This window comes from Adiantum capillus-veneris, chromosome 14 (genome assembly GCF_014529385.1).
Source record: "Adiantum capillus-veneris isolate H3 chromosome 14, ASM1452938v2, whole genome shotgun sequence".
Classification (NCBI taxonomy): domain Eukaryota; kingdom Viridiplantae; phylum Streptophyta; class Polypodiopsida; order Polypodiales; family Pteridaceae; genus Adiantum; species Adiantum capillus-veneris.
In genome coordinates, this window is record NC_140944.1 from 103,989,359 (window position 1) to 104,010,309 (window position 20,951).

The window sequence follows — 20,951 nt, forward strand, 5'->3', positions numbered from 1 at the left end:
CTACTAGTAGATGCATAGTTGCCCTGTTCTCTCTTTCCACTTGCTTTTCCCTTTGGACAGTCACGTGACATGTGACCTCTTTCACCACAAGTTCAACATTCTCTGCTATCTGGAGTATGTTGCTGCCTGCTTGATCCTGCACCACGACCTCTTTGACTCCCCCTGCCTTGAGACTGGTTTCCCCTGCCACCTGTATTGTTTTGATTTGATTGACCTTCCAGAAATTGTCCCCTACAACCCCTTGGGCCTCAACCACGACCTCTACCTCTACCTCTGTTGGATTTAGAATAGAAGGCCTGTTCAGAATTATTTCTGCCATGAGAAGAAGATGTGTCAAGGTTCTTCTCCTCAAGAATAAGCATAGAAATCAAATCTTGGAACACGGGGATGTCGTCTCTTGTATTCATGGAAGACCTAAAATGTACATACTCATCTCCTAGACCATCCAAGCATGCACGGACAATGTCATCGTCTTCCACTGAGACTTTAATAGATCCAAGAGCCTCAATGATACTCTTGATCTTCAAGGCATAATCATTGATTGAGAGGTTGTTTCTCTTAACCTGATTTAGCTCCGACTTTAGTTGAAGCTTCCTGGCCTTGATGTTCACCTCGAACACTCTGCCTAAGTTTCTCCATGCAATGGCGGGGGTTTCAACATCTTGTAGATATCCCATCATGCCATCTGTGATGCTCATAGAAAGCCAATACATCACTTTTCTCTGCCCTTGTTGCCAGTCCCTCAAAGCTTTCCTTTGTTCTGCTGTAGCATTTGCCTCGGGAATCTCTGGTTCCTTTTCATTGTCTCCTTCTACATAGTCCCAATAACCTTTTCCTTTTAGGAAATTTGTTATTCTGAACTTCCATGCAGGGTAGTTATTTTTCTCAAGCTTCTCAGTAACAATCTGACTGAAACCGTCAGACATCTTGAAGCACTAAGACAAAATAGTTGCAATCTGCAAAAACCTGCAAATCTGCTGAACCTGCTATCGTGGTACCTGTAACGCTTTCTACACTCAACGAGTGTCCACAATCAAGCGTACATACAACCACTGTACTTGTACAGTAAATCTCTGTATACTGCACTTTGGAGACCTGTTCAGAAACTTGTGCGAAAAACGAAGGGATTGTGATGCTCTTGCTCTCTTAGCCTCTCTTGCGTGCACCAGGCTCTGATACCATGTAAAGAATGAGGATGCAAGAGAGCTACACAAGACAAGCACAAAGCACACAGAGATGGAAAGCTTCTTCTTCTTCTTTTCAAAAAAGAGAGTACGAAATGACTAAGTGCTAAAGCTGAAAAGTAGCACATATGTACATGCGGTCACTAAGTGTGAACTCGCTAGAAGCGTACTAGGCTGGCACTATAAGTGTAGTCCAACTGTAGAATCACTGGCAGAGATCCTCCGTGTCGGTCACCTAACGCGCCAGTGAGTAAATGCCGTAAGTGGCCAAGACCCGTAGTGGATGCCAGCTCAAGGTGTAGAGCTCGACATCTCAACACCTATCTTACTCAACATGTCAACACCGGGGGTTTCACTCTATATACAAAATAGGACGCCATGTGCGAGCGAACAACTTTGATAAAACCCCTATATACGACTCATATTAGGGAATATGCCCCCCTTTCTATGCTTATACGGCAATCAATGAAGAAAACTATCATACCCCTATCTTACATATAAAATTTTGGTCTCACATGATCTAACTAAGTAAAATGAGTCAAAGAGTGTGTAGCATAGTGATTGGCAATGTACTAAGGAACCACTTCTGTTTGGTGAATAAATGTACCTTCAATGTGTCTTAGTTTGACTTTCAAACTATGTGCCCAATCAGAATGCACTCTAGCTACTCATTCAATTCTGACCCATCCAAAGTTGGTGTAAATCAACCCTTGACATACTCCAAATTAACCCTTATCTATGACCGGCTTGATGCAAAATTTGATGTGTAGCCTGATAAAAAACCTCCCCTAAATTCATCCAAGTTCTAGTGCACATCGATGACCAATCGTTACAAGTAATCAACTCGGGTCAGTCCCCCCCCCCCCCCCCCCCCCCCCCCAACAAAAAAAATTAATGATACCTCCCTCCCTTATTTTTAAGCTTGGGAGATAAATTATTGGGGGCCTACCCCTAACTTATACTCTTATGTAACTTGTAAAAAACCCTCCCTCCTCTGCACTTACATGGTGCGGTTACTTTTCCATGGTGGATCCCCCGGGATGTCAACAAGCATGCTGAGTATTAAGCACAATATGGTTACTAGTATCAATCTACAAATGAATATGCTATTGATCAGCATGTACAAGTTATTACAAACTAGAGATATAATACATAGAATGCATAAGTTATGGCATAAGTATTTGATTGATCACCTGAGGCTCGTCTAGGAGGTGAACATGGTGTTTTATGTAGCTTTTCCTCACCACTCTCTTTCAACAAACATCCTTCTTGTTGGGTGAAAAGTGACTCTCCTCTCTTGAAAATGTGTAGACTAATTCCTTAATTTCACTTTTGATAGGGGTATGATGGTGTTGCTTGTGACATGCAACCAATGAAAACAATCAAACATCGACACAAGGCTTCACCCACTGTGATTTTGCCTTGAACAAGGTGCAACGGCCAACTTTTAGGACCCTAGAGAATTTTGCAATATAGGCACGTTTTTCTTTGAATTCAACATCATCTACAATGCTACATTAAATAGCTCCTCGTTAGAAATTGGTTGCTTGATGGTAGCTAGTGCCACTAAAGACTATTCATGGATTACCCAAACAAGCGGATGTTGAGCAATAAGATTCCAAATTTCCCACTTTGCTTCTGTACTAAAACCTTCAGCCCTACTGTTGAAAGCTTTCAGAATATCGGAGGAGATTTTTTGTTTCTCCTCAGTGTCAATGACATGATGTCCTCGTTCAACTTTCATATGTTTATGCTCCCGTTGTTTACCCTTTCTTTCTCTCACACATTTCTTGGTAACATACCTAGCTGGATCCTGGGAGTTGTACTTCATTGCTTGTAATGGCTCCCTTCTGCTTTCTCATGAGGACTATAAATGTGTATATTTTACTATTACTTGAAATCACTTAAATGAATAGCTGTTAACACTTGATTCTGTAATTTTCACCTGCTATAAACAAATGTCCTCACTAAGATATAACTTTCAAAACTTAGTGTTTTACTTTGCATAAACCATGAATAAATACACCAATATTCAATGTCATCAATGCCAAAGTGCATTGACACTTGTTCAACAGTAATTTACTATTGCATTCCTTCTGAAAAGACATATATGACTACATGTGCTATGCATCTAGGTTATAAAAAAATAGTAATATTCATGCTTGGAATATTAATAAAGTTATTGTTGGACCTCCTGGGCCGAGACTTGGGTTATGGGGATGAAGGAACTTGTCTTTTTCTTGGGAGATTGAGATGTTGCAAAGAAGTCAATTGTGTTGCAACAATGATACAACACCTACAAGAAGTCCCCCCTTTAAGGCAAAGTGGAACGCATGCTAGTTCTTTTCATGCTAAATTTAGAGATGGAAAAGAGGTGAGATGGAGGTCAAATTAACCAAGGAATTCCTTGACAAGATTGCATTGGACAAAAGCATTCAAGCAAATCTAGTATGAGAAGCAATATTTCTTCCAAGTGTGTCACAAGTTTTACATGTTAGCACTATTGGCTTAGTTCAAAAGGGGGTGAATTATGCCATGAACAATGAAAAATTTCCTCAATGTACTTGTGAGGACTTCAAGAAACGAGACATCTAGCACCTTGCACATATCCCATGCAAATTATGCATGTATTTTTTATTCTTTTATGTCCTTGAGCTAGACTATATAGCTCATGCGTTTGTGCATCAGATTGCACTAACCAAAGCAGAGTTATTCTAGGAGTTGGGAGGGGCTAGAGGTTTAAAATATCATCCCATTGACAAGCAGCCTCATTCAATCCTATATGGATCAATGTTTTGTTCTAACTTGCAATGGCCAATTGGTTCTGGCTGCATATAAGACTTTTTGCATTTTGTTGGCCTAGATAACTTAAGCAAATACTCATTTTCTATTAAGTTTTTTGAAAATATAATCTCGAAAAAATATCCTGGTTGGGTTTTTTCACTTGGGATATAAATTATATGGAAATTCAATTGTCTTTCTTCTTAAGACAAAACACCACTAAGTGCTTGTCTACTTACATTTATGAGGACAAGGAACTTCTTTGTGAAATCAAAAAATTATAAAAAAGAGTATTTAATTAAGCTTTTTTTAATTTATCAAAGCTAATTTAAGCACCATTATTTCAAGCAAACACTTTAATCTTCTTGAGAGTATTCGTCTAGATGATGCTATCTTAACATAACCTTTAATAAAAGTACGATATCATTTTGTCAATCCAAGAAATCTGCGTACTTCTTTGGTAGAGTTGGGGGTAGATCAAGTCATAATGGTTTCAATCTTACTTGGATCAATAGAGACATCATTCTTGAACACTATGAATTCCAAATATTTCACTTTGTTCATGAAAAAGGAATACTTTTTTTGCTTAGCATAAAGTTGGTTTCGTTTTAGAAATTCAAGTACTTTGCACGCATAATCTTCATTTTCTTCTTTGGTTCTTTAGTACAGCAAAATATAATCAAAGAAGACAAGAATAAAATCATTAAGATATTCTCTAAAAACGTTGGTTATAAGTTGGTTGAAAGTCAATGAAGCATTTGTAAGTCCAAAGAACATAATTGTAAATTCATAATATCTAAATTGAATATTGAACCTTGTCTTTGGTATACCTTCTTCCATAATTCAAACATGATAATAGCCAGATTTAAAGTCAATTTTTGTGAAACTAGAGGCTTCATATATAGATCAAGTAACTCATCAATCTTAAGTAACTCTGTTAAAATATTTCCAACTCCACATTAAATATCATAATATCAACACTCCTTGTTGCTAACGTAAAGGGGAGAATAAATCTCGCTATCCATGTTTCTGTTGTTGATCTCAAAAGAAGTCTGTACACATCGATATATATAGTATCCTGTTTGTGACTAATATCTCCTTATTCATTTTGGACTGAACCCATTCGATACTCCTGGTAAGTGTTTCCTTGTGCTCAAACGATGTAAACTCGGGGTTACCTACGGCATAATAATACCAATACCTAAAAGTTTTGAGCACAACACACTCCATGGACAATAATCTCTTCTTTTTGGCTCTCTTCACCTACTTGTAATGAGACGCTAAACTTCTACTTCCATCTGGACGTACTCTTCAGTGATCAATCGTGAAAGAATAATCACCTAAATCTTACAAGAAAGTTGGTCAATCATCTATACATACACATCATCACTCAAGTTAGCCTGAGATAATGAAGCTTTAAGTCACACCGTAAAGATGATTAATTCAATATATCTCAATAGAGGAAAATTCAACTATTTTTGAAAAAAAAATTATATTCTTATTTTAGAAGAGTTGCAAATATGTAAAGTTCGTGTTACCATATACATGTGGTAGTGATGTGTGTGAACACACTACGACCACCGGGGCATTTTTTCCCTCTTTAGGAGGTTTTTTCCCCCGAGCATTGTATATATGCCCATCACTCTAGGGCTATCTATCTTTCCATTTCATACTAAGTAACACACTCTCTATTGTGTGCCTTGAGCTTCCTTTGTCTTCTCCAAGCTGTGTGCATTTCTCTACAACCCTAATTCCAACAATTGGTATCAGAGCAGGTTGCGTCCTCCCGGGCTTAGTCGCCAGCTGCTCTAGCACACACCTGCTCACTTTCTCTGATTTCAGTGAGCTTTGGCAAGCGCTCGCAGGTCAACAAAAATTTCGGGAGATCTCGTAGAGCTCAGTCTACTCAGATTTTTTATTCGAGCTCATTTCGGCCTCCGTTTCCACTACAAGCAGTACTGCACAGGCTATTTCCTCATTTTGTGCAGAATTTCTATCAGTGCCATTTTTTGTATAATAGGTGCCTCATAGTATTCTACGGTTTGTGTTGTATAGCACGTGTTGTTCCCGCTTCGTTTCTCCTATTTTTGGGCAGTTTTCACATCAGATGCAGCATTTACCATGGCTGACAACAACACAGATGTGTTCAAGATGTTTGTTGTTGAGGACAGGTTGGATGGGGACAATTACCCTATGTGGGCTTATATGATGCAACATGTTCTTGTATCAAAGGGCGTCTGGAACATTGTGCAGGGCATTGATGTACATCCTAAATCTGAGGATGTAGGCGATGTTGAGGATGTTGCAGGTCTTGCTGCTATTAGAGTTGTTTTGACTACGGTAGAACAAGCTCGTTGGATGTAAAGGATGCGCAAGCTCATGCATTGATTGCGTTGTCTGTGAAGCGCACCATTGTTTCTCACATTCGCTCAGCAAAATCTACAAAACAGGCTTGGGATATTCTAGCAGGTCTTTATGCAGGCCGCAATGAGGCTAAAATTGCTTTGTTGCGTAAAGAGCTGGAGTCGAAGATTATGCATGAGGAAGATGATATGGACACTTTCCTTGCTGGTGTCAAGGATATCAATGAGAAACTTATTTCTGCAGGTGAAGTCATTTCAGATAGTTCCCTTGTGCAGACTGTTCTTGATGCCTTACCAGATTCCTACCAGACTTTTGCTAGTACTTTGAGACTGATGACCCAAGGAAATCCTGAAGTTGTCAAGTTTGATGCATTATGTACATTGCTGTTGCAAGAGTCACTTTCCATAAAAAACAGACCCAGACAGCGTGTAGTTGAATAGGCTTTTATTGCTTCTCAAAGAAAGGGTGGTAACAACAATGCGGCCACTTCTTGTGGTTCTGCTGCGAGTGGCAAAACTTCTGTTCCTAATGCTTCTGTTGGTAGCAATTCGTCTAGAAATTCTGGTGATAAGGGAAAAAAGAAGATGCATTTCCATTATTGTAAAGCTAATGATCACTTGATCAAGTCGTGTCCTAAGTTGAAGGCAAAAGAGGCTAAGAAGGAAGAGGGTGGTTCCACTACAAATGCTGGTTCCACTACAAATACAGCCATTGTTGAGTCTTCTGTGAAAAGAGAATGTGTTGCTGATGTTGATGTAGAATGGGCTTTTAGCGCAGAGTACACTTACAATCTTGTTGTCCATGATGCATGCTTGTCATTTGCGGCAGATTCACATGTGTGGTATTTCGACAGTGGTGCTACAAAGCACATTACCTCACATTGTGAATTGTTTACCTCTCTCGAGTTTGTCCCTCATGGGAATTTAGTCACTTGTGCCAACAATGCCTCTTATCTGATTCAGGGAGTTGGAAAGATTGTGCTTACTGCTGCAAATGGCAATTCCTTCACACTTGTTGATGCACTTTATCAAGCAGAATCTCTTGTCTGTATCCGCACTTGCTAGACTTGGACTTGTAGTCAAATTTGTGGATGACAAATGTACAGTTCATGATCTCAGTTTTGGTGATGAAATTGTTGCATCTGGCCTTTTGTGCCGTGGGCTGTATAAGCTCACTTTGTATGACAAGTAGGGACAAAATTTTGCAAATGAGGCTGCAGATTCAAGGGTTATTTCAGATGCAAAACTTTCGCATGCATGTTTTGCTCATCTGAATTTTGCCAGTTTGCTGCGTTTGCAAAAATCTGATATGGTTGCTTCTTTGCCGCCTCTTGAAGCACCTGTCAAACATGTTTGTGAAGGCTGTATTTTGGGTAAGATGCAGCGCTCTAAGTTTCCAAAGGTTGGTTCCGTTCGGGCCAGATGCAGGTTGCAGCTTGTGCATAGTGATGTTTCTGGGCCCATGCAAACTCCGTCCTTGGGCAATTACCTTTACTTCATGATTTTCATTGATGATTACTCCAAGCATGCATGGGTATTTCTGCTTAAAGCGAAGTCCGAAGTTTTTATGTGCTTCAAACAATTTCTGGCTATGGCTGAAAATGTCTCGAAATGTACTATGGGCACCTTTTGTTCCGATCGAGGCAGGGAGTATATGTCTCCTGAATTTAATGCATTTCTGGCTAGTCGTGGGATAAAACACCAATGTACAGTGCCTTATACACCTCAGCAAAATGGTGTTGCTGAGAGGAAAAACAGGTCACTGACGGAAATGGCACAATGTATGGTCAAAATTCAAGCTTTGCCGCATTTTTTTTGGCTTGAGGCCATCATGTGTGCCACTTATGTACTTAACAGGTGTCCTACGAAAGCTTTACAGTCTATTACTCCATATGAAGCATGGCATGATAAAAAGCCTTCTATTGAGCACATGCGTGTTTTTGGCTGTTTGGCATATGCTTTGGTGCCACAAACACAGCGCAAAAAATTGGATGATAAGGCTGTCAAATGTATTTTTGTTGGTTATAGTGCTGAAAGCAAAGGTTACCGGCTATATCATCCGCAAACAAAGCGTATTCTGGTTTCACGAGATGTAGTGTTTGTGGAAGATTCTGTTCAGCCCTTTCTATCATGTACTAGACACAGTAATGTAAGCTCACAAGACATTTATGACACTTTGTTGCCTCTTTTCAGTGGTGGAAATACGAATGTAATTTCCAATGAGGCAAATATACAGCCTATGGGAGTTTCTGAAAATGTTACAGATCAGCCTATTACTGATGCAGATGTACATGATGTACTTGATGAGGAAAGGGCTGAAAATGAGCAGGCTAGAGGTATGCCAAAATGGCTGGTGCACACTTTGTGTGACAATAAATTGGATGCACCTTTGTCTAGTCGTACTCGTTGAGGCTCTTGCCATGCATCTTATGCATCAGATTGTTATGCTTTGGCTGTGTCTAGCTTACATGATGTTAAGGATCCTCTGTCTTTTGATGAAGCACAGAATTCAGAAAATTGGATGGCTGCCATGCAATCAGAATGATGCACTTATAGAAAATGACACATGGACTTTAAGTGATTTGCCTCCTGGCAAAAAGGCCATTGGTACAAAGTGGGTTTACAAGTTGAAAAGCAAGCCGGATGGTGAGATCGATCGCCATAAGACTCGACTTGTTGCAAAGGGTTATGCACAGCAAAAAGGCATAGATTATGAAGAGACTTTTGCTCCCACTTGTTGTATGAATACTGTGCGTTTTCTATGTGCATTGGCAGCTCATTTTGGTTGGGATGCACATCAATCAGACATTGTTACTGCTTTCTTGAATGGTGACATATTTGAGGAAGTTTATGTAACGCAGCCTCGCGGTTTTGTCATAAAAGGACAAGAGGACAAAGTGTGCAGATGTAAGAAGGCTTTGTATGGGTTGAAGCAATCTTCTCGTGCATGGTATGAGAAAGTTGACACTCATTTGGTTAAATGAGGCTTTCGTAATAGTCCAACAGAAAACATGTTGTATGTAAAGCGTGAGGGTGATGTACTTCTCATTGTGGTCCTTTATGTCGATGATTTGCTGATCACTGGACCAAATGAGAGACATATTGTTGATCACTGGACCAAATGAGAGACATATTGCTGAATTTAAGGCTGATTTCAATGCTACTTTCGAGATGACTGTTGCATCATTACTTGGGAATACAGTTTAAGCAGTGTGATGGTGGTATTGCCTTGTGTCAGAAAAGTTACATAGAGACATTGCTATGTAAGTTTGGACTTGAGGATTGCAAACCTATTGCCACTCCCATGGAAACAGGTTTGAAGTTGAGTATAATGATGGTGGCAATCCTGCTGATGCCACTCTTTATCAAACTGCCTCATCTATGTATGCAACACGAGGTCGGATATTCAGTTTGCAGTTTCACACGTCAGCAGATTTATGCATAGCCTAGGGTCTAAGAATTGGCAGGCTGTCAAGAGGATTTTCCTCTACCTTAGTGGCACTTTACATCTTGGCTTGTTTTATCCCAAGGGGGGATCATTGCCACCAGACTTACATGCTTTTTCGGACTCAGATTGGGCTGGTTGTTTTGACACGCGAGTGTCCACAAGTGGTTTTTGTTTCATGCTTGACAGTTCATGTATATCATGGTTGAGCAAGAAGCAACCTACTGTGGCCACTTCGAGTTGTGAGGCTGAGTACAGGGCAGTCTTCACAGCTATGGTTGAGTGTGTATGGCTCAGACGCCTTATGGCTGATTTGGGTGTTGGACAGGACACTGCCAACACTATCTACACTGACAGTCAAAGCGCATTGGCAGTTGCAAGGAACCCAGTTTTTCATGCTCGCACAAAGCACATTGAGGTGCATTACCACTATGTCAGGGAGAGGCTCTCAGCAGGAGAGATCAGCTTGGCTTATGTGCCAACACAGGACAACCTTGCATATATTTTCACAAAGGCATTGTCTCGTGAGAAGCTTGAAGCTTTCCGCAAAGCTTTGGGCTTACTCCCCTTTGTGGACTGATCATGTCCTCAGGGCATGGAACTTCCCTTTACTCATGTGCCAGCTCTCGTTCACCGCATGACTCCAGGGGATTTGTTACCATATACATGTGGTAGTGACGTGTGTGAACACACTAGGACCGCCGGGTCATTTTTTTCCCTCTTTAGGAGGTTTTTTCCCCCGAGCATTGTATATACGCCCATCACTCTAGGGCTATTTATCTTTCCATTGCATACTAAGTAACACACTCTCTATTGTGTGCCTTGAGCTTCCTTCATCTTCTCCAAGCTGTGTGCGTTTCTCTGCAACCCTAATTCCAACAGTTCCAATAAACCAATTCTTGGATCCCATAATCAAAGTCTTAATCTAATACTTACTCATATTTTAAATTTCAAAGTTCAAAATTTTAATTTAAGCACTTAAGTTCACATCTTCATCCTTGCACCAGTTCTCCCAGACGAGAATACCTGTTAGCAATAACGCATAAATTAAATTTATCCAAGCATGCCATTCATTCCTGTCCTTGTAAAAGTAATTATTTGAGTTCATTCTAATTGAAGATACTTGGATAAAATCTCAAACACATCTAAGCCTTTCATACTCATAAAAAATAATCATAGCATTATAAGGTTATACTTAATCATAGGGCCATAAATCTTGTTAAACCCATTTTTGTGGTACATAATTGAATTGATTGGCACTATTTGACTTTTCTAAAACTTTGAATATGTCTTTCTCACAAAAATCATATCTTTGGTTGAGCATAAGGACTTTCTCATCCTCTTGGAACATTTATTTGACCCAAAGCTATCGATCAATCATCTATTTATCGAATATTTAAGTTCCATGTTTGAATTGGCTTTCACTTAATTCTCATGCTATGTAGAAGTTTGGGATAAGGTAATCTTTGCTCCCTCTTGAAGTTCAAATTGCTTCAACTTTTCAACAAACATTGAACCCGGCAGCATAGCTAAAAGAGACATTCCTTGCAAAGTCACTTGAATGTTCATTTAACAATTAAGAAAATCCATCTAAATACAAGAGAAAGAGAGAGATGACTTATGTACCAAAATTGATTTTACGCTCTTTATTCAACAACATTTAAATTTTATGGGGGTTTACATTGCTATGCATAATGCGGAGCTAGTTCTCTTTGTTCTCATTACTAGGAATGTTCTTATACAACACTTAGGTCTACATGCAGTTGTCCTATAATCTTTCCTTCCACACAATGACTGCAAGTGCCTCAAGTTTCTTAGTAATCTCAACAATCCTAAGCATTTCAAAATTTAATCCCAAGTAATAATACATATCTCCTACATCTTAAGTTGAAATAGCCATAGGTTTACAAACCAATCCTTCGTACTATCAACTGTTATGAAATTGACAATTTACTATTTGTTACAGCTGACAGGTGAAAAAGGCTTGACCGAGCTAGGCTATTGCAAAAGGATATTATATTTTATGTACATGTTATTATTCAAGTGCTCTTTTATGAGCTTTGGCCATTTATGACCGGCCGGCCAGTTTGTACTCACAATTGACCATTTAAGAAATCTATAAATCAAATACGTGCAAGAGGGAAATGGTCACTCTTGCACAGGGGGAGATTGCACCCAGTGTCTGCATTATTCTTCTCACCTCTCCTCTCTTCTCTCTCGTTGTGCCGACGTAGCACTCCGCTCTAGGAGGTGCATTTGCACGCCCTATTGCTCTCTCTTGCACTCTGTCTCTCTCTGTTCGTGTATCTCGCGATTATGTTTCTATGTGATTGCCAGGTATGTTGATTAGTTTGTTTTACGGTTTGTAGTATGCTATTTTGGGTATTTCGCAGGGAACTCCACGCCTCCGAATGTAGCATCATCAATGTAAATGAAGAACTGATAAAAAGGTTCTTAATGACGCATGAGATAATTATAGTCAATGTCCTTGCAATAAGTCCTAGTTCTTAGTAAGGAGACGATTTTGATGATGATTTCAAGGTAAAAGAGTTCTTTTGCATCCCTTGATAATCGCGTTACCATATTGTTGAACACTATTGTCAAAATTTTGGTTTTCTTGCTAAAGCACTCATAAGTCATCATAAGAGTCATTGCTAAGTAAAAAAACAATCAATCAAAGGTGCTTGATATAATCTTTCAATAATCCAATCCACTCAAGTTCATTTGCAATCCAATCCCAATCAAAATTTACACAAGAAGATAAAACAACCATTACTCATATTTAAACAAGTATCATCACTAATCAATGTCATTGATCAACGCTCATGAATACAGTATTCTTTTTCCAACAACACTCATAAATGCATATATGATGCAAAACTAGTCTGGATGGTATCACACTTCAAGCTATCCCTATAACTTTAGGCTCTGATACCGGATGAGAAATCCCCTCCACATAGGATCTATACAAGAAATATACAATTTATACTTTTCATCATATATCGATTTCAATATACATTAGAGTGAAAAATCAATAACAGAGGGGAATAAATGCTCACACCTGACTTAATGTCATTAGTTAGACTGCACCCAAAGATTCTTAACGATTGATTCTACTTGTGAATGTTCATGAGTGAAAGTATGCTCAGAATAATGAGCAAGTGGAAGATGAATATATATATACACTACATCTCTGTGTGTGTGTGTGTGTGTGTGTGTGAGAGAGAGAGAGAGAGAGAGAGAGAGAGAGAGAGAGAGAGAGGAGAAGAAGAAGAAGAAGAAGAAGAAGGAGAAGAGAGTTTTAACAACGTAGGAAACTGTCCCAAGAGACCTTAAAGATCTAGCCGACGAGAGAGAGAGAGAGAGAGAGAGAGAGAGAGAGAGAGAGAGAGAGAGAGAGAGAGCGCACATAGATGACACAAGAGAATCACAAAAGAGAATCTTTCTATGTTCCAACTAAATAAAACAGACAAACCACAAATTTATATTAATAAAACATGAGTACATCGTAACCTTAATACTAAAATGATTTATTAAAGCACCGGACTCTGAGTTGGATCAACTGATCCACCTATCCACTCCCTTCTACTACGTACGGATAGAGACAATTTCACTTTGCTGAGAATGAGCCATAATACTTCCATCATGTGCCACACTGCAAATAAGGTCGCTTCGTCTCCCTCCATGAATGCGAGCTCGGAAAGAATTCTAAATACCAAAAACTAGTAAGATATCGACACCACCCATACCATGCTAAGTGCCACGCTTCTTTGGTGTCACATAAGGTGCTTAAGCTAAGCCAAAGCAAAATCAGCGATATGTTAACCATATGAGTCAGTTCAACACTTGACGTACTAACCACGTAAATAAGAAAAAGAATCCATATGAAATTTTTGTTAACAACCATCATACGAAAAGAAAATTGTTTTATGTAAAATTGCCCATTCAGTTCGGGTTGAATAATTATACATCCATATGTGATCAAGCAAGTGAAATCTAACTCATCAAAACAACCCATAAATCATACATGAACCTCACCTCAAACCCACGACTCCATGTGATACCCCTTTTGATAGCACCCCTACACGTATAGATAATCCCGTATCAAAAGCATTTAATAATTCACACTCATAAGTAATAATGAAAATTTAAATTCATCTATCAGAATGTTTAAAAGTCTTGATTTGGTTAGTGGATTCCCCATCTGATGAATATATATAGTGGCTCTCAAGGAGCTTGGAATTCAGACTTTTAACCAAGTACAATGGTAGCAAGCTTCATAATTTTTCACTCAAGCGAAATGTAGACATGATACATAAAAAAGAAAACGCTCTAAATGATATGGTTGATCTTTGATTCGATGTGTTCGGTCAAATTCATAATGGTCTCAAAGATATGATCAAAATAATGTCCATACCGCTTACATAACGTGAAAGCAAAATGTGCTTTTTATATATCTACATGATCATAAACACATTGTATGCATATATCAGTGTGCCAAACATGATAATACAAGTATGAATCAACATCAAGCACTTCCAAGGAATCCTATACATGGTTATATACACAAAAGGGCACCAACAAAGAACGTAGAATAACGAAAACGGATGTAGAGAGAGAAAGAGATGATGGCTGTGGAGTTTAGAGTTTCTTACTGTGATGAAGGAGTGATTCTTGATAGTCGAAAAGTTTTTTGCTGTTACAAAAGAGCAGTGATGAGACCCAAGGAGAGCATTCTGCCACGAAGTTCAAGGAGAGTGCGTTCACCGTGAAAAGAATAGAGAATCTAGTAAAGAGTATAGTTCTTTTTCTTCTTCCCGGGAGTTCATCTGCTCCATAAGCTTCTTCAATGTCTACTGCAAGGTCTGTGTCCATCGCTTGAGGTGATTGTCCTTTGGGGGCGAAGTCGTGGTGGGTGAAATCAGGCATAGCGGCAACTACAAAGAACCCAATAGGAAGAGTGGGACTCTGTGCTGGAAGGTGAATTCTCTGGCGTGATCAGGGCTGGAATCCATTGGGGTAAGTGGCGTGTAATTTGGGACAAGCTTCTGCATATAGAAGGTACGAGGTATGCATGGAGAATGTAGCAGAGAAGCTTCATGTACTTCGCACCCTGGCAAGAAGTGAGCCTGCTCTAATCTGGGGCTGTCGGGCAGGCATAGGCAATCTCATGAAACGCCCGGGTCAGCTTTGCTATCATTATCGCTGCCCACTGCGCTACATCATTCTTCATGCGTATGCTGTCTGCCAGGTGTCCTCCACCATCTCATCCAATAACACGCTCCCACGAATCTCCTCAATAACCAGAAAAACATACACATGGTATGAGGAGGAGGAGCCTGCAGATTGCTAAGATAATCGTGGAGCCCCCTCACGGAAAAAGGAGAATTCCGAGCTCCCCTGATGGTCTCACAAAAGCCTCCTGATGCCATCCTATCAGTCAACTAAAGTGTCATACATAATCTCTCCCGAACTGCAAGCTCACTGCTGTGTCATGGGAGCTCTGGCATGTTGGAAGTCCCCCACAACACACCTGTGCTCCACAACCAGTAAAGCATCAGCAATTATAGTCCAAAACTCTGCCCACGCACTCACATGATTAGGAGCATAGACATTCAACAAACCGATCACCTCACCCTGAAGACTTGAACTAAGCCATCCAGCCCATCCTAACACAATCACTCCGCTATCCACAATGGCATAACCTCCACAATAGATATGCATACCCTTGCTTGGGCCTGCTTGAGTGGCAAAATGATCTCACCAAAAAGTCACACAAGAACTTCAACGTAAAGGACCACAACGATGAATGCAGCTCTTGCATAAGTGATGCTCCTGGATCATTAAAAAATCCATGCATCCTCCCGCCAGGCCACACTACAACTCATATCTCGAGCAATCTTGATAGCGATAAACTAAGGTTCTTGAGGCCCCGTACATTAAGGTTACAATCCTGAGAAGACCGAGGCCGTTGCAGCAACAAAATGTGCAATCTGTGTGAGTGGCTTGAATCAGGAGCAATCCACATCCTAGTGTATAACCCTGTGTAGCATGCAAGTTGACTAACCATAGCCAATATTCCCCAAGCAACCTGCCATGCCTCCATATCACACCAAAAATTCTCATCTATAAATACATAGCAAGGTATGCCGAACAGGTTTACTATCAAGTGATAAGCCAAATGCCACAAACCACAATTATCTAAAGACCAGAAAGTGCAGCTACTGACTGAGCTGGTGCATACCTCTGTCACCAAGATGCCCCAGGAAAGAGTAATCCCTCCCAGTGGGTCATGTCAAAAGCAGCCAAACCTCCAAGCACTACTGATAAGCTCAATCTGCATCACCCGTGAAGGGTGATCTCACTCTTGACTGGTCCGCCAGAAAGTCCCGTGCAAGAGGCTGCCAATTTCAGCTACCAAGGAGAGAGGTGGAAGGCATGGATTAATGGCTTGATGAATATCCAGAAGGTCCATATGACAACAGATAAAGCACTGTTTAAGCAACCCTGAGCACTTAACCCTCTGCTTCACCCACTGTCGGACAAATAATCTCCTTCGAGAGAGTGGGTGTCTCAAACTGAAACGCAAATGGTAGGGTCCCCTTGATCCAGTTCATAGCTATAGTGCCATAACTACATGTTCACCTGCAAACAGCACAGTTCCAGTTAACATACAAAAAGCTTAAGCCTAATTTTGTGTTGCTTAAAATGGTTTGCTAACCATGAGTTTCCATAGTCCCGGCAGAAGATTCCTCAATGTTTCTGACAAGATTAACTGGATCTTCCACTTTGTAGACATTTGCAATCACTTGTTGGCAGGGCGTATTTGCAAACAATTGACAGGATTAGTCTATAAAATACAACAGCTGTACCTGTATTTCGCAGTCGCTATTTTTAGATACGAAGTAACAGAGTGGTGTTCACAATTCCCTGCAGATGCACCCATGACCCATGCATAGGCTCGGCAACACTCCACTTGGTCATGGTTCTAGTCACATGATCCCTGGCAGATGCACGACCATCCATAGGCTTGGCAACACTCCACATTAGCTTCCTGTATAACTCTTATCTGACTCTAGTACTTGAAAGGCCCAATTCTTGCACTTACAAGAGAAGGAAATTTCTGTATCAACATCTCCAATTATAAGCTTGTTATACAGGAAAAAACAATGCTCATCCGTAGGCCTCACCTCCCATAACAATCAGAAGTATGATGGCCTTTCAAGTTCATGTATTGTTGAGTCTGAATAATAGTTGTTCATATCCAAGTATTGGGACAAAGGATTACATTTTACAGAAATGTTCCTAGTATGTACATTGTAATAGCTGCTTGCACCATTCAGCTTGCTATTCTCAGCGTGCTTCTTCAACATGTGTGCTCAGCTACCATTCAACCAGCAAGGATGGAAGGCTGCCGATTCAGGAATGGTTTTAGCTGGCTTCTTTCCTTCTAATGTGCCTGAGGGCCACATTGTGGAAGTAATCATGTCGACCAGACTACAATGACGGTCAAACCATCTTTGACTATCCTGCACTGTCTGTTACGAGATGCAATGCTTGCCACAGATCAAAGACACTAATCCAAAGGAATGGTAGCCTCCATGCTGGGTACCAAGGCTTTTACAGACTTGGACGTACTGCTGACCCAGTAGCTTACCTTACTTTTCAGAGCATATTCATCCTCCCAGATACCCATTTCAACCTCAATTCATCAATGCTCTTTGCAGCATCAATCATTCCAGCATCTGTATATATGTTAGACATCAGTATAAAGGGTGAAGAGTCCAATTCCCTCACACAGATTGCTTGATCAAATGCCCATCTTCCAAGCTCAACATTTCCCCACTTTCGACAAGAATCTAGCATACAAGACCACATTACAAGGTTTGATGGCAAAGGCATCTGTTTTATCAAAGCAGCAGCCTCTTCTAGTTGGCCTGCACGACAAAGAAGACTCACTATGCAGGTTTGGTGCTTGAAGGAAGGACTAATGCCATATTCTCTGGACATTGTGTGGAAACAGTTCTGACCCATTTCAACAAGACCCATGTGAGCGCACACATTAAGAACATTAAGAAACAAAACACCATCTGGAGGAATTCCATCCGCTGTCATTTTTTGTAATAAATCGGACACAACATTAAAATCTCCTTGTCGAGCATATCCTCTTATCAAAACATCCCACATCCTGATGTGCGCAGAAGTAAACGAATCAAACAGGTCCTGGGCACTTTCTGTGCTTCCACATTTGCTATACATTTCAATGAGAATGGTCGATACTGAAGATTCATGAGACACAACCCCACCAGACAATCCACAAACATGGACATGAATTCTTTTGCCTATTTGTAGTGCGGACATGTTGCCACAAGCTTTCAAAACGCTCAAAAGCACAACATCAGTTGGAGGCATACCTTGCTCTTGCATTTGCAGAAAAAGGCTGTATGCCCCTTTGCTCTCCCCTTGCTCAGCATAGCCCATTATAAGTGAGTTCCATGAAATAATGTCTGCTGAAACACCAGCAAGCTGCATCTCTTGGAAGAGACATGAAGCCTCTTCAAGTAAACCATGACCTGCATACCCTGCAATCATAGCATTCCATGAAACCACATCACGATTCAACAGCTTTGAGAATACCATGTTGGCATCACTAAGACACCCACATTTACCATACATGTTAATCAGACCAATGCAAATAATGTATTCTTTTTCAAAACCCCGTTTAGCCACCTCAGCATGTATTGCTCTACCTCCATGCAGGGATCCTGTACCTGCATAGGCTTTTAAGCTGGCTACAAGCATGACGACATCTGGGCATACCCCTTGTGCTTGCATGCACTCTAGACATGTCAATGCTTCCTCACCAAACCCATGTTCCACATAACCTGTTATGAGAGCAGTCCATGTCACTGTGTCATGTGCTTCCAAGTTGTCAAAAACTTGCTTTGCCTCTTCCAAGAAACCACACTTGGCGTACAAATCTACCAATGCGCTGCCAACAAAGGAATGCTTTTCGAATCCTCTCTTCGTAACCTCTCCGTGCAGGTTCCTGCCCCTATCAACATCGGATATAGTACAACAGGCTTTCAAGGTGCAAGTAAACAAAAGAGCACACGGGGACAAGTTCTCTACCTGCATCTGATCATAGCATGCTAATGCTTCCTCGCCAAGCCCACTCTCAGCATAACCAGAAATAAGAGCAGTCCAGCATACGGTATCCCGAGCACTAATGTGATCAAACACTTTCTGTGCATCTAGCAATAAGTTACATTTTGCATACATCCCCACTAAACCACTGCCCAAAAAGGAATCATTATCATAACCACGTTTAACAAGAGCACTATGTAGCTCCTGGCCCTTGCCTGTCGCTTCCATAATGCCATAGACTTTCAAGCTACCTGCAAATGCTGAGACATCTGGCAATTGAGTTGAAAACTGCAGCACTTCCTTAAATAACCCCTTCTCCATAAACCCTGCCATCAACGCATTGCAAGCCATTCCATTGTCAACAACAAGCTCATTGAACACTTTGCCGCCTTCAGCCAATGCACCACAATTTGCATACATAATGACCAAACCACTGCCCAGTAGATCGTCTGTCTCAATTCCTTTTTTAATAATTTCAGCATGCAATGTCTGGCCCATCTGAAGAGCCTCTTCGCTGCTGTTGCTGCAAGCTTTTACGCCACATGTGTATGTAATGCAGTCTGGTGACACACCTTGTGATTCCATTTCATTGATGCTAGTTATTGTCTCCTCAGCCCACCCATTCTCAGAATAGCCTGCCAATAATGCATTCCAAGACACAACATCTCTTGTTAGAAGCTGGTTAAAAACGCTACGTGACTCCTGTGGTGTTCCACATCTAGCATACAGTCCCACCAAAGTATTTCCAAGAAAGGGATGATCCTCCAACCCCAGCTTTGTGATTTCTGTGTGTAAGTCCCACCCTCTTTCAAGCCACCTTTGTTTTGTGCATGCTTTCAGCAGTGCAACAAATGTGTGTCCACTTGGAATCACCGAGGTCTCCTGCATATCGTCGTAGAGATTGAGGGCATGCCATGAGTCTCCAGAGTCAATAAACCCTTGAATGAGAGTGGTCCAAGCATGTTCATTACAATGATCGGAAGACCGAACGAGAGCCTGTTGCGCATTCACAGCACTTCCACATGACACAAACATGGGCACAACGTAATTAATGATTTTGCTGTGATCTTCAAGGCCATAGTTACATAACAACAAATGTGCATGTCTCGCTTGTGTCAAATTCTTGCAATCAAGGCAATTGACCAAAATGGGCAGCAGATCATCAATGGAGAGTGGTGGGCTGTGCACATTGAAATTTTTGTCGATGGCTAGGGCGATTGGAGAAGCCTGACAAGTGTTGTTGACATGGAGTAAGGAAGGTGAAGAAGGCCCATATGCGCGAAAGGTGCTACCGTCCGAGTCTGATACTTTCTGGGAGGTAGTCAAGCGAAATGGAGGGGAAGAAGATGTGAATGTGGCAATCGAAGCCATGGCCTGGTCTAACACTTCCTCCTGGAACGGAACGTGAGATATGGGTGGTGAGGGCACGCATATAGCCATGGCATTGCTCCAATTACTGGCAAAGCTGTCTTTCTCCTTAGCTTACGACCTCTCTAAAGAATTATTTTCTGATTCCCTCTCCTCCTCTCTCTCTCTTTCTGGTGGACGCAGGCTTTGGTTACCCCTCAACTTGCTACTTCACAGAACAGATTACATTTCCATGATAATTAAGCACTATTCCCTCATAAAAGCAATTGGAATCACATTCATGCAAAATAGGGCGGCTCAATTTTGCAAAGGGTGTTCAATAAGGAGAATCTATAAAGATGCCCTGTTGGATGTAGAGAGCAAAACGCCTACCCCTATGAGGTAGTAGTATTAGGGAGTAGAGAGCAAAACGGAAGGCAAAAATAAAACAAGTGATTAAATCACGAGGCCTACCCCTATGAGGTAGTAGTGTTATGGTGCATTGTGAACGATTATGGAGAATAAAATCCAAGACAAAAAGTTCAATTCGAGACACAATATGCAATAGGAAGGCCCTATTGTTATAAAGAAAAAGAGGACCGAGCACAACCTATGCAACATTTTTTTTTACAGTAAAGATATCAATTCGATTGCCACAACTCTGTCCGGCTACTGTGGTTAGCG

The 20,951-nt window shown here is 40.8% G+C and overlaps 1 protein-coding gene across 1 annotated transcript; it reads right to left on the reverse strand.

Moving 5' to 3' along the window:
• Positions 1-14,560: 14,560 nt before the first annotated feature.
• LOC147442875 (pentatricopeptide repeat-containing protein At2g33680-like) lies at positions 14,561-20,538 on the reverse strand. Its single transcript, XM_086528878.1, has 2 exons — positions 16,495-20,538; positions 14,561-16,418 (listed from the first exon to the last, which is right to left on the reverse strand). The coding sequence occupies exon 1, from the start codon at positions 20,358-20,360 to the stop codon at positions 17,439-17,441; it is 2,922 nt and encodes a 973-aa protein (XP_086385004.1). The 5' UTR covers positions 20,361-20,538; the 3' UTR covers positions 14,561-16,418; positions 16,495-17,438.
• Positions 20,539-20,951: the final 413 nt, after the last annotated feature.